We start from the raw sequence: 14,606 nt of genomic DNA, 5'->3' as shown, positions 1-14,606 counted from the left end.
AGTCCCTCAGATAGTCCCTCAGATAGTCCTTCAGATAGTCCCTCAGATAGTCCCTCAGATAGTCCCTCAGATAGTCCCTCAGATAGTCCCTCAGATAGTCCCTCAGATAGTCCCTCAGATAGTCCCTTCAGATAGTCCTTCAGATAGTCCCTCAGATAGTCCTTCAGATAGTCCCTCAGATAGTCCCTCAGATAGTCCCTCAGATAGTCCTTCAGATAGTCCCTCAGATAGTCCTTCAGATAGTCCCTCAGATAGTCCTTCAGATAGTCCCTCAGATAGTCCCTCAGATAGTCCCTCAGATAGTATCTCAGCCGGAGCGGAACCCTGTTTTTTTCTAAAAATCCACAGTATTTTGGCTGGTGCCTCGTTAAAGGTCATAGTTGTAAATACTTTGATGTTTTAGTGTAGTTCATAATTAGCGTGTAAGATTGGTGCTTGTACAATATCTGTTCTGGGACTAAATTGGTTTTATATTATTTCTTCAAAAATATTGGGTAAATGGCCTTTAACTTTATTATGAAATATGGTTCATACCATTCCAGAGAGAAAAAGTTCAAAATCTGTGTCATCGTTTGTACTGCCCCTTAAGAGTGGGAGGAGCAACGTCCCCATTGTCCTCTGTCTCAATGTCCTTTGTCATCATTGAGTGGACGAGCATTCAATCTAAAGAAAGTGTGTTTTTTTGTTTTGTTTTTTTTTTGTGCTTTTTTCTGGGTTTTTGCTTTGTTTTTTGCCGCGTGTGAATGACCCGCAGAGTTGTGAGTTTGAATCCAGCTCTCGACAGTTTGCTGTAATGTCCCTCCCGCTCTCATCCCCCTCCCACTCTGCAGTCCTGTCTAATGAAGCCTACGCACCAACATCATGTTCATATTATTATTATGCTTCATTTATTCATTTATTTACACATTTAATTAATTCATTGTCCATCCATCCATCCATCTTCTGCCGCTTTATCCGGGGCCGGGTCGCGGGGGCAACAGTCTAAGCTAGGACTCCCATACTTCCTCCTCCCCAGACACTTCCTCTAACTCCTCCGGGGGGATCCCGAGGCGTTCCCAGGCCAGCCGAGAGACATAGTCTCTCCAGCGTGTCCGGGGCCTCTTCCCGGTGGGACATGCCTGAAACACCTCCCGAGGGAGGCGCCCAGGAGGCATCCGGAACAGATGCCCGAGCCACCTCAGCTGGCTCCTCTCGACTTGGAGGAGCAGCGGCTCTACTCCGAGCTCCCCCCGTGTGACCGAGCTCCTCACCTTATCTCTAAGGGAGCGCCCAGCCACACGGCGGAGGAAACTCATTTCGACCGCTTGTATCCGCGATCTTGTTCTTTCGGTCACTACCCAAAGCTCATGACCATAGGTGAGGTCAGAACGTAGACCGACCGGTAAATCGAGAGCTTTGCCTTTCAGCTCAGCTCCCTCTTTACCACAACAGTCGATGCAGCGACTGCATCACTGCAGCCGCTGCACCGATCCGCCTGTCGATCTCACGCTCCATCACTTGTGAACAAGACCCCGAGATACTTGAACTCCTCCACTTGGGGCAAGGACTCCCCACCCACCTGGAGAGGGCAAGACACCTTTTTCCGGTCGAGAACCATGGCCTCGGATTTGGAGCTGATTCTCATCCCAGACGCTTCACACTCGGCTGCAAACCGTCCCAGTGCATGTTGCAGGTCCGGGTTTGATGTAGCCATCAAGACAACATCGTCTGCAAACAGCAGAGATGAGATCCTGTGGTCCCCAAACCGGACACCCTCCGACCCCTGACCACACCCTCCAACCCCTGACTGCGTCTAGAAATTCTGTCAATAAAAATGATGAACAGAACCAGTGACAAAGGGCAGCCCTGGCGGAGTCCAACATGCACTGGGAACAGGTCTGACTTACTGCCGGCAATGCGAACACAGGTCCTGCTCCGGTCATACAGGGACCGAACAGCCCTGAGCAAAGGGCCCCGGGCCCCGTACTCCCGCAGCACCCCCCAAAGGACACCCCGAGGGACATGGTCGAAAGCCTTCTCCAGATCCACAAAGCACATGTGGACTGGTTGGGCAAACTCCCATGAACCCTCGAGCACCCGATGGAGAGTCTAGAGCTGGTCCAGTGTTCCACGACCGGGACGAAAACCACTCTGCTCCTCCTGAATCCGAGGTTCTATCGGTCAGATTCTCCTCTCCAGTACCTTGGAATAGACCTTACCCGGAAGGCTGAGGAGTATGATCCCTCTGTAGTTGGAACACACCCTCCGGTCCCCCTTCTTGAACAGAGGGACCACCACCCCGGTCTGCCAGTCCAGAGGCACGGTCCCCGACCGCCACGCGATGTTGCAGAGACGTGTCAACCAAGACAGTCCTACAACATCCAGATACTTTAGGTACTCAGGGTGGATCTCATCCACCCCCGGAGCCCTGCCACCGAGGAGTTTGCAAACAACCTCAGTGACTTCAGCTTGGGTGATGGATGAGCCAGCCTCTGAGTCCCCGGTCTCTACTTCCTCTTCGGAAGACGTGACTGAGGGATTAAGGAGATCCTCAAAGTATTCCTTCCACCGTCCGATGACCTCCCCAGTCGAGGTCAGCAGGTCTCCACCCACACCGTAAACGGTGTTGGTGAGGCACTGCTTCCCCCTCCTGAGGCGGCGGACATTTTGCCAGAATTTCTTGGTGCCGACCGATTGTCCTCCTCCATGGCTTCCCCGAACTCTTCCCAGGCCCGGGTTTTTGCCTCTGCGACAGCACGAGCCGCGGCTCGCTTGGCCTGCCGACACCTGTCGATGACCTCCGGAGACCTACAAGCCAGAGTGGCCTGATAGGCCTCCTTCTTCAGTCTGACGGCATCCCTTACTTCCGGTGTCCACCACCGGGTTCGGGGGTTGCCGCCACGACGGGCACCGGAGACCTTGCGACCACAGCTCCGAGCAGCCGCATCAACAATGGAGGCGGAGAACATGGTCCATTCGGACTCAATGTCCCCAACCTCCCCCGGGACATGGGAGAAGCTCTCCCGGAGGTGCGAGTTGAAGACCTTACTGACAGAGGGCTCCACTAGACGTTCCCAACAGACCCTCACAATGCGCTTGGGTCTGCCAAGTCTGTCCGGCTTCCTCCTCCACCAGCAGCTCCAACTCACCACCAGGTGGTGATCGGTTGACAACTCTGCCCCTCTCTTCACCCGAGTGTCCAAGACACACGGCCGGAGGTCAGATGACACGACAACAAAGTCAATCATTGACCTCCGGCCTAGGGTGTCCTGGTGCCATGTGCACTGATGGACACCCTTGTGCTTGAACGTGGTGTTCGTTATGGACAATCTGTGGCTAGCACAAAAGTCCAATAACTGAACACCGCTCGGGTTCAGATCGGGGAAGCCATTCTTCCCGATCACCCCTCTCCAGGTGTCACTGTCATTGCCCACGTGGGCGTTGAAGTCCCCCAGTAGAACAACGGAGTCCCCGGTCGGGGTACTGTCCAGTACCCCTCCCAAGGACTCCAAGAATGCCGGGTACTCTGCACTGCTGTTCTGCCCGTAGGCCGCCACAACAGTGAGAGACCTGTCCCCCACCCGAAGGCGGAGGGACGCGACCCTCTCGTTCACTGGGGTAAACTCCAACACGTGGCGGCTGAGCTGAGGGGCTATAAGCAAGCCCACACCAGCCCGCCGCCTCTCCCCGCGGGCAACACCAGAGAAGTGGAGCGTCCAGCCCCTCTCGAGGAGATGGGTTCCAGAGCCCAAACTGTGCATGGAGGTGAGGCCGACTATATCTAGTCGTATCGCTCAAACTCCCGCACAAGCTCAGGCTCTTTCCCCCCCAGCGAGGTGACATTCCATGTCCCCAGAGTTAGTCTCTGTGTCTGGAGATCTGGTCGCCAAGGCCCCTGCCGTCGACTGCCGCCCAGATCTCTCTGCACCGGCCCCTTATGGATCCTCCTGCGGGTGGTGGACCCACGGGAGGCCGGCCCCACGTCGCTCTTTCGTGCTGTGCCCGGCCGGGACCCGTGGGGTAAGACCCGGCCACCAGGCGCTCGCCATGGAGCACCCATCCCAGGCCTGGCTCCAGGATGGGGCCCCGGTGACGCCGATCCGGGCGACGTAAACGGCCTTGCTTTTGTCGTCATCATAAGAGGCTTCTGAACCGATCTTTGTCTGACCCGTCACCTAGGACCTGTTTGCTTTGGGAGACCCGACCAGGGGCTTGAAGCCCCCGACAACATAGCTCCCGGGATCATTCGGGCACTCAAACCCCTCCACCACGTTAAGGTGTCGGTTCAAGGAGAGGATTAATTCATTGTATATTTATTGACATGACATATGTAAATAAATACATTTGTATTTCATTGTTTAATTTTAAAACCTCAATTTAAAGGATTTTTTCCCCCAATAGCGTCCGCCCCCAACACGCCCAAGATCCTGCTCCGCCCGAGCCCAGAGGAGGAGAAACTGTACGGGTGAGTGTCCCCGCCTCACCCACACCCCACCCACACCTCACCCACACCCCACCCCCGACTCACCCACACCTCACCCACGCCTCACCCACACCTCACCCACGCCTCACCCACACCCCACCCACACCTCACCCACACCCCACCCACGCCTCACCCACACCTCACCCCCGCCTCACCCACACCTCACCCACGCCTCACCCACACCCCACCCACGCCTCACCCACACCCCACCCACGCCTCACCCACACCTCACCCACGCCTCACCCACGCCTCACCCACACCCCACCCACGCCTCACCCACACCTCACCCCCGCCTCACCCACACCTCACCCACGCCTCACCCCCGTCTCACCCCCGCCTCACCCACACCTCACCCACGCCTCACCCCCGCCTCACCCCCGCCTCACCCACACCTCACCCCCGCCTCACCCCCATGTGCTGCGTACAGGCCCAGCACCATCATGGTGACCTTCCAGAAGGGGGACAGTGTGGGGCTGAGGCTGGCCGGGGGAAACGACGTGGGTATCTTCATCGCAGGAGTCCAGGAGGGAAGTCCTGCAGAGGAGGAGGGCCTGCGCATCGGGGACCGCATCCTCAAGGTACCACTATTCTGAGTTAGGACCCCGTGAATAAAAGCATGTCTGTACAGTCTGTTTACAGGAGAGCATTAAATGTACTGGACAATAAACTGTCAGTGGCAGAAAAAGTAATACATTTTGTTCCTTAATTGATCTGTGATGTTGTCTCGATCTGTGACGTGGCTCTGAAAATCTGCTTTGCTGTTATTTCAATCAATAAATCATCCCAGACTTTTCTCTGCAGCAGTAGATGGAGCCAAAGCTCAGTTACTCCGGCCTCTCCCAAAGCTGTGACAAACTAATAGTGTTAAAAGTAAAGTATCTCAAGAACATGTTTAAAGGCCAATAGAAATACAAATATTGCATAATATTTGTCTTTTAAAGGTTGAAGAGAGAATCTATTTTCAAGCAATCCAAAAGAAGTAGGTGGTCTACATGACAGGACCCCCGACATGTCAGCATTTCTCGCGTGGTCGCGCTCGCATACGTACACCATCTGTTTTACTTTAAGCTCAGAGTTTCAAAAAGAAAACTGTTAAAGACTCCGTTATCAGGATGTTGATTCCGTCTCATTCTCCTGCTCCTCTGCTCTTCACTGTGGTCCTTCCTGTCCTACATCCCCCCAACAGGCCTGAGAAAAGTCCACACCTTTACACACTTATTCTGCCCCGCCCACTTTTGCCTCTTTTTGCCATGGATCAGTGGATATGTTTTATTGGCACTTCCAGTTCCAGTGGAACTCTGTTCACTGAAGTAAAACAGACATAAAGATTCTATAGTGTAAAATGTCCAATGTTCATGTGACCAACACGTCAACAATGCACTGGACCTGAAGCCTCTCTTGAGTCTGTGTTGTCTCTGGAGGTCTCAGCTCTGTCACTAATACAACCTGAAGGAGGATCTCATGCTCAGAAGCTTCTGGAGCGAGGTGCATGAGGCAGTGTCCTGCTCATTACACAGCAACAAGAAGGAGAAACCGCTCTGAACTTAAAAGTGACTGTAATGGCCTTCTGTGCTACTCCACTTTTATGAATGTATCATTGTAAGTGTTTTGGCACTAAAATATGTCAAATACTTGTATCTGTTCTGCCTTCAGTAAAAGTCTTTTAGTTAAGGGTTTAAGATAATTATTTGCTCTCAGATTGGGTTTCCTGTATTTTATTTTGAAGGCCTAGTTATTCATCACAATGCATCTTGGGTAACAGGAACCAGTCAGATGAAGAAAAACATGTTTCTTTAAGCTTGCTTATCTATGTTCAAACTGCTCCTCCTGTGTGTCAAATCTTATCTACACCTACGAAAGCAATGGCTTTTCACTCGAGCTTTTCACACCACAATTGTAAACAGTTGTAAATTGTCTAGAAGACTGCATTAAAGGGAGCAAGACGCTCTGTTCCTGGCTCGTGAAAACCGAGTTTGGCTTGCTGTTTATCTGCGTTCACATACACGACGTATTCAACACGTAGAGAGAGCAGTACAGTATCAGTTACATGCAAGTGAAACATGGCTTACAGCAGTGGTTCTCAAACTGTGGGTAAGGGTCCGAAAAGGGGACAAAGAGTTAAACTTGCAGCTCGTCTGAACCCTAAATGCTCCTAATTAGATGAAAAAGGGAAGTTTAATCAAATACAGTCGGCAGTATCTTTGATCATTTGAAAATACAATGTAACTTACAATATCATAAAGACAATTGGAAACTACTTATCTTAACAGAAGTAACTCTAAAATAGTTATACTTGGTTACATTTTTAGTACTCTAACTTGTTATATGTAATGTGTTCAACTACCATAACTGTACTTATTATATATACTACCATAACTGTACTTATTGTATATACTACCATAATATACTACCATAACTGTACTTATTGTATATACTACCATAACTGTACTTATTATATATACTACCATAACTGTACTTATTGTATATACTACCTTAACTGTACTTATTGTATATACTACCATACTACCATAAATGTACTTATTATATATACTACCATAACTGTACTTATTATATATACTACCATAACTGTACTTATTATATATACTACCATAACTGTACTTATTGTATATACTACCATAATATACTACCATAACTGTACTTATTATATATACTACCATAACTGTACTTATTATATATACTACCATAACTGTACTTATTATATATACTACCATAACTGTACTTATTGTATATACTACCATAACTGTACTTATTGTATATACTACCATAATATACTACCATAACTGTACTTATTATATACTACCATAACTGTACTTATTGTATATACTACCATAACTGTACTTATTATATATACTACCATAACTGTACTTATTATATATACTACCATAACTGTACTTATTGTATATACTACCATAACTGTACTTATTATATATACTACCATAACTGTACTTATTGTATATACTACCATAATATACTACCATAACTGTACTTATTATATATACTACCATAACTGTACTTAATATATATATACTACCATAACTGTACTTATTATAGATACTACCATAACTGTACTTATTATATATACTACCATAACTGTACTTATTATATATACTACCATAACTGTACTTAATATATATACTACCATAACTGTACTTATTATATATACTACCAGAACTGTACTTTTTATATACTACCATAACTGTACTTATTGTATACACTACCATAACTGTACTTATTATATATACTACCATAACTGTACTTATTGTATATACTACCATAACTGTACTTATTGTATATACTACCATACTACCATAACTGTACTTATTGTATATACTACCATAAATGTACTTATTATATATACTACCATAACTGTACTTATTGTATATACTACCATTACTGTACTTATTGTATATACTACCATAACTGTACTTAATATATATACTAGCATAACTGTACTTAATATATATACTACCATAACTTTACTTATTGTATATACTACCATAACTGTACTTATTATATATACTACCATAACTGTACTTATTGTATATACTACCATAACTGTACTTATTATATATACTACCATAACTGTACTTATTTTATATACTACCATAACTGTACTTATTGTATATACTACCATAACTGTACTTATTATAGATACTACCATAACTGTACTTATTATATATACTACAATAACTGTACTTATTATATATACTACCATAACTGTACTTATTGTATATACTACCATACTACCATAACTGTACTTATTGTATATACTACCATAACTGTACTTAATATATATACTACCATAACTGTACTTATTATAGATACTACCATAACTGTACTTATTATATATACTACCATAACTGTACTTAATATATATACTACCATAACTGTACTTATTATAGATACTACCATAACTGTACTTATTATATATACTACAATAACTGTACTTATTATATATACTACCATAACTGTACTTATTGTATATACTACCATACTACCATAACTGTACTTATTGTATATACTACCATAACTGTACTTATTATATATACTACCATAACTGTACTTATTGTATATACTACCATAACTGTACTTATTGTATATACTACCATAACTGTACTTATTATATATACTACTATAACTGTACTTATTTTATATACTACCATAACTGTACTTATTATATACTACCATAACTGTACTTATTATGTATACTACCATAACTGTACTTATTTTATATACTACCATAACTGTACTTATTGTATACACTACCATAACTGTACTTATTGTATATACTACCATAACTGTACTTATTGTATACACTACCATAACTGTACTTATTATATATACTACCATAACTGTACTTATTATGTATACTACCATAACTGTACTTAATATATATACTACCATAAATGTACTTATTGTATACACTACCATAACTGTACTTATTGTATATACTACCATAACTGTACTTATTGTATATACTACCATAACTGTACTTATTATATATACTACCATAACTGTACTTAATATATATACTACCATAACTGTACTTATTTTATATACTACCATAACTGTACTTATTGTATATACTACCATAACTGTACTTATTATATATACTACCATAACTGTACTTATTGTATATACTACCATAACTGTACTTATTATATATACTACCATAACTGTACTTATTGTATATACTACCATAACTGTACTTAATATATATACTACCATAACTGTACTTATTATATATACTACCATAACTGTACTTATTATATATACTACCATAACTGTACTTATTGTATATACTACCATAATATACTACCATAACTGTACTTATTGTATATACTACCATAACTGTACTTATTGTATATACTACCATAACTGTACTTATTATATATACTACCATAACTGTACTTATTGTATATACTACCATAACTGTACTTATTATATATACTACCATAACTGTACTTATTGTATATACTACCATACTATCATAACTGTACTTATTGTATATACTACCATACTACCATAACTGTACTTATTATATATACTACCATAACTGTACTTATTGTATACTACCATAACTGTACTTATTGTATATACTACCATAACTGTACTTATTATATATACTACCATAACTGTACTTATTGTATATACTACCATACTATCATAACTGTACTTATTGTATATACTACCATAACTGTACTTATTATATATACTACCATAACTGTACTTAATATATATATATATATATATATACTACCATAACTGTACTTAATATATATACTACCATAACTGTACTTATTATATATACTACCATAACTGTACTTAATATATATACTACCATAACTGTACTTATTTTATATACTACCATAACTGTACTTATTGTATATACTACCATAACTGTACTTATTATATATACTACCATAACTGTACTTATTGTATATACTACCATAACTGTACTTATTATATATACTACCAAAACTGTACTTATTGTATATACTACCATAACTGTACTTAATATATATACTACCATAACTGTACTTATTATATATACTACCATAACTGTACTTATTGTATATACTACCATAATACCATAACTGTACTTATTGTATATACTACCATAACTGTACTTATTATATATACTACCATAACTGTACTTATTGTATATACTACCATAATATACTACCATAACTGTACTTATTGTATATACTACCATAACTGTACTTATTGTATATACTACCATAACTGTACTTATTATATATACTACCATAACTGTACTTATTGTATATACTACCATAACTGTACTTATTATATATACTACCATAACTGTACTTATTGTATATACTACCATACTATCATAACTGTACTTATTGTATATACTACCATAACTGTACTTATTATATATACTACCATAACTGTACTTATTTTATATACTACCATAACTGTACTTATTGTATATATACTACCATAACTGTACTTAATATATATACTACCATAACTGTACTTATTATAGATACTACCATAACTGTACTTATTATAGATACTACCATAACTGTACTTATTATATATACTACAATAACTGTACTTATTATATATACTACCATAACTGTACTTATTGTATATACTACCATACTACCATAACTGTACTTATTGTATATACTACCATAACTGTACTTAATATATATACTACCATAACTGTACTTATTATAGATACTACCATAACTGTACTTATTATATATACTACCATAACTGTACTTAATATATATACTACCATAACTGTACTTATTATAGATACTACCATAACTGTACTTATTATATATACTACAATAACTGTACTTATTATATATACTACCATAACTGTACTTATTGTATATACTGCCATACTACCATAACTGTACTTATTGTATATACTACCATAATATACTACCATAACTGTACTTATTATATATACTACCATAACTGTACTTATTGTATATACTACCATAACTGTACTTATTGTATATACTACCATAACTGTACTTATTATATATACTACTATAACTGTACTTATTTTATATACTACCATAACTGTACTTATTATATAGTACCATAACTGTACTTATTATGTATACTACCATAACTGTACTTATTTTATATACTACCATAAATGTACTTATTGTATACACTACCACAACTGTACTTATTGTATATACTACCATAACTGTACTTATTGTATATACTACCATAACTGTACTTATTATATATACTACCATAACTGTACTTATTGTATATACTACCATAACTGTACTTATTATATATACTACCATAACTGTACTTATTGTATATACTACCATAACTGTACTTAATATATATACTACCATAACTGTACTTATTATATATACTACCATAACTGTACTTATTATATATACTACCATAACTGTACTTATTGTATATACTACCATAATACCATAACTGTACTTATTGTATATACTACCATAACTGTACTTATTATATATACTACCATAACTGTACTTATTGTATATACTACCATAATATACTACCATAACTGTACTTATTGTATATACTACCATAACTGTACTTATTGTATATACTACCATAACTGTACTTATTATATATACTACCATAACTGTACTTATTGTATATACTACCATACTATCATAACTGTACTTATTGTATATACTACCATACTACCATAACTGTACTTATTATATATACTACCATAACTGTACTTATTGTATACTACCATAACTGTACTTATTGTATATACTACCATAACTGTACTTATTATATATACTACCATAACTGTACTTATTGTATATACTACCATACTATCATAACTGTACTTATTGTATATACTACCATAACTGTACTTATTATATATACTACCATAACTGTACTTAATATATATACTACCATAACTGTACTTATTATATATACTACCATAACTGTACTTAATATATATACTACCATAACTGTACTTATTTTATATACTACCATAACTGTACTTATTGTATATACTACCATAACTGTACTTATTATATATACTACCATAACTGTACTTATTGTATATACTACCATAACTGTACTTATTATATATACTACCATAACTGTACTTATTGTATATACTACCATAACTGTACTTAATATATATACTACCATAACTGTACTTATTATATATACTACCATAACTGTACTTATTATATATACTACCATAACTGTACTTATTGTATATACTACCATAATACCATAACTGTACTTATTGTATATACTACCATAAATGTGCAAAATATATATTTTTCAACATTTCAAAATTCTTTTTAATCTTCCTGAAGTGAAACTTATATTAGTTAAATGTAGAGTCCCCATGAAACAATGTCGAGGTGCAGAAGTGAAAAACATGTGCAGACGTTTCTGGAATAGAAAGCTTTTTTTTAGTTTCCTATTTACTCCAGCTTGATCCACGTGTTACAGTTCCACAGACCAGGAAATACTGAACATCTTTGTATACATTGCTGGGATTGGCCTTATGGTTGAAAGTATAATTCAGGTAAAATTTAGATTTGATTTATAAAGAAAACACTATGTCCCTCCCATGGACCCACCACCCACAGGAGGATCCATAAGGGGCGGGTTCAGAGGGATCTGGGCGGCAGTCGACGGCAGGGGCCTCAATGACCAGATCTCCGGACACAGAAACTAACTCTGGGGACATGTATATATACTACCATAACTGTACTTAATATATATACTACCATAACTGTACTTATTATAGATACTACCATAACTGTACTTATTATAGATACTACCATAACTGTACTTATTATATATACTACAATAACTGTACTTATTATATATACTACCATAACTGTACTTATTGTATATACTACCATACTACCATAACTGTACTTATTGTATATACTACCATAACTGTACTTAATATATATACTACCATAACTGTACTTATTATAGATACTACCATAACTGTACTTATTATATATACTACCATAACTGTACTTAATATATATACTACCATAACTGTACTTATTATAGATACTACCATAACTGTACTTATTATATATACTACAATAACTGTACTTATTATATATACTACCATAACTGTACTTATTGTATATACTGCCATACTACCATAACTGTACTTATTGTATATACTACCATAACTGTACTTATTATATATACTACCATAACTGTACTTATTGTATATACTACCATAACTGTACTTATTGTATATACTACCATAACTGTACTTATTATATATACTACTATAACTGTACTTATTTTATATACTACCATAACTGTACTTATTATATAGTACCATAACTGTACTTATTATGTATACTACCATAACTGTACTTATTTTATATACTACCATAACTGTACTTATTGTATACACTACCATAACTGTACTTATTGTATATACTACCATAACTGTACTTATTGTATACACTACCATAACTGTACTTATTATATATACTACCATAACTGTACTTATTATGTATACTACCATAACTGTACTTAATATATATACTACCATAAATGTACTTATTGTATACACTACCACAACTGTACTTATTGTATATACTACCATAACTGTACTTATTGTATATACTACCATAACTGTACTTATTATATATACTACCATAACTGTACTTATTGTATATACTACCATAACTGTACTTATTATATATACTACCATAACTGTACTTATTGTATATACTACCATAACTGTACTTAATATATATACTACCATAACTGTACTTATTATATATATTACCATAACTGTACTTATTATATATACTACCATAACTGTACTTATTGTATATACTACCATAATACCATAACTGTACTTATTGTATATACTACCATAACTGTACTTATTATATATACTACCATAACTGTACTTATTGTATATACTACCATAATATACTACCATAACTGTACTTATTGTATATACTACCATAACTGTACTTATTGTATATACTACCATAACTGTACTTATTATATATACTACCATAACTGTACTTATTGTATATACTACCATACTATCATAACTGTACTTATTGTATATACTACCATACTACCATAACTGTACTTATTATATATACTACCATAACTGTACTTATTGTATACTACCATAACTGTACTTATTGTATATACTACCATAACTGTACTTATTATATATACTACCATAACTGTACTTATTGTATATACTACCATACTATCATAACTGTACTTATTGTATATACTACCATAACTGTACTTATTATATATACTACCATAACTGTACTTAATATATATACTACCATAACTGTACTTATTATATATACTACCATAACTGTACTTAATATATATACTACCATAACTGTACTTATTTTATATACTACCATAACTGTACTTATTGTATATACTACCATAACTGTACTTATTATATATACTACCATAACTGTACTTATTGTATATACTACCATAACTGTACTTATTATATATACTACCATAACTGTACTTATTGTATATACTACCATAATATACTACCATAACTGTACTTATTGTATATACTACCATAACTGTACTTATTGTATATACTACCATAACTGTACTTATTATA

The 14,606-nt window shown here is 37.7% G+C and overlaps 1 protein-coding gene across 4 annotated transcripts in view; it reads left to right on the top strand.

Moving 5' to 3' along the window:
- LOC140346978 (tight junction protein 2-like) overlaps nucleotides 1–14,606 on the top strand; it is a 146,772-nt gene that overhangs the window by 85,680 nt on the left and 46,486 nt on the right. For all 4 annotated transcript variants that reach the window (XM_072433278.1, XM_072433276.1, XM_072433275.1 and 1 more), the window contains exons 10-11: nucleotides 4,381–4,444; nucleotides 4,890–5,040. In XM_072433278.1, coding sequence (XP_072289379.1) covers nucleotides 4,381–4,444; nucleotides 4,890–5,040 — 215 coding nt within the window. The remainder of the gene's footprint in view (nucleotides 1–4,380; nucleotides 4,445–4,889; nucleotides 5,041–14,606) is intronic.

This window comes from Eucyclogobius newberryi, unplaced genomic scaffold (assembly GCF_026437365.1).
Source record: "Eucyclogobius newberryi isolate DKJ021-1_F unplaced genomic scaffold, fEucNew1.0.hap1 SCAF_6, whole genome shotgun sequence".
NCBI lineage: Eukaryota > Metazoa > Chordata > Actinopteri > Gobiiformes > Gobiidae > Eucyclogobius > Eucyclogobius newberryi.
Note: the sequence above shows the minus strand (reverse complement) of the source record. Positions and strands in the feature narration are given on the sequence as shown.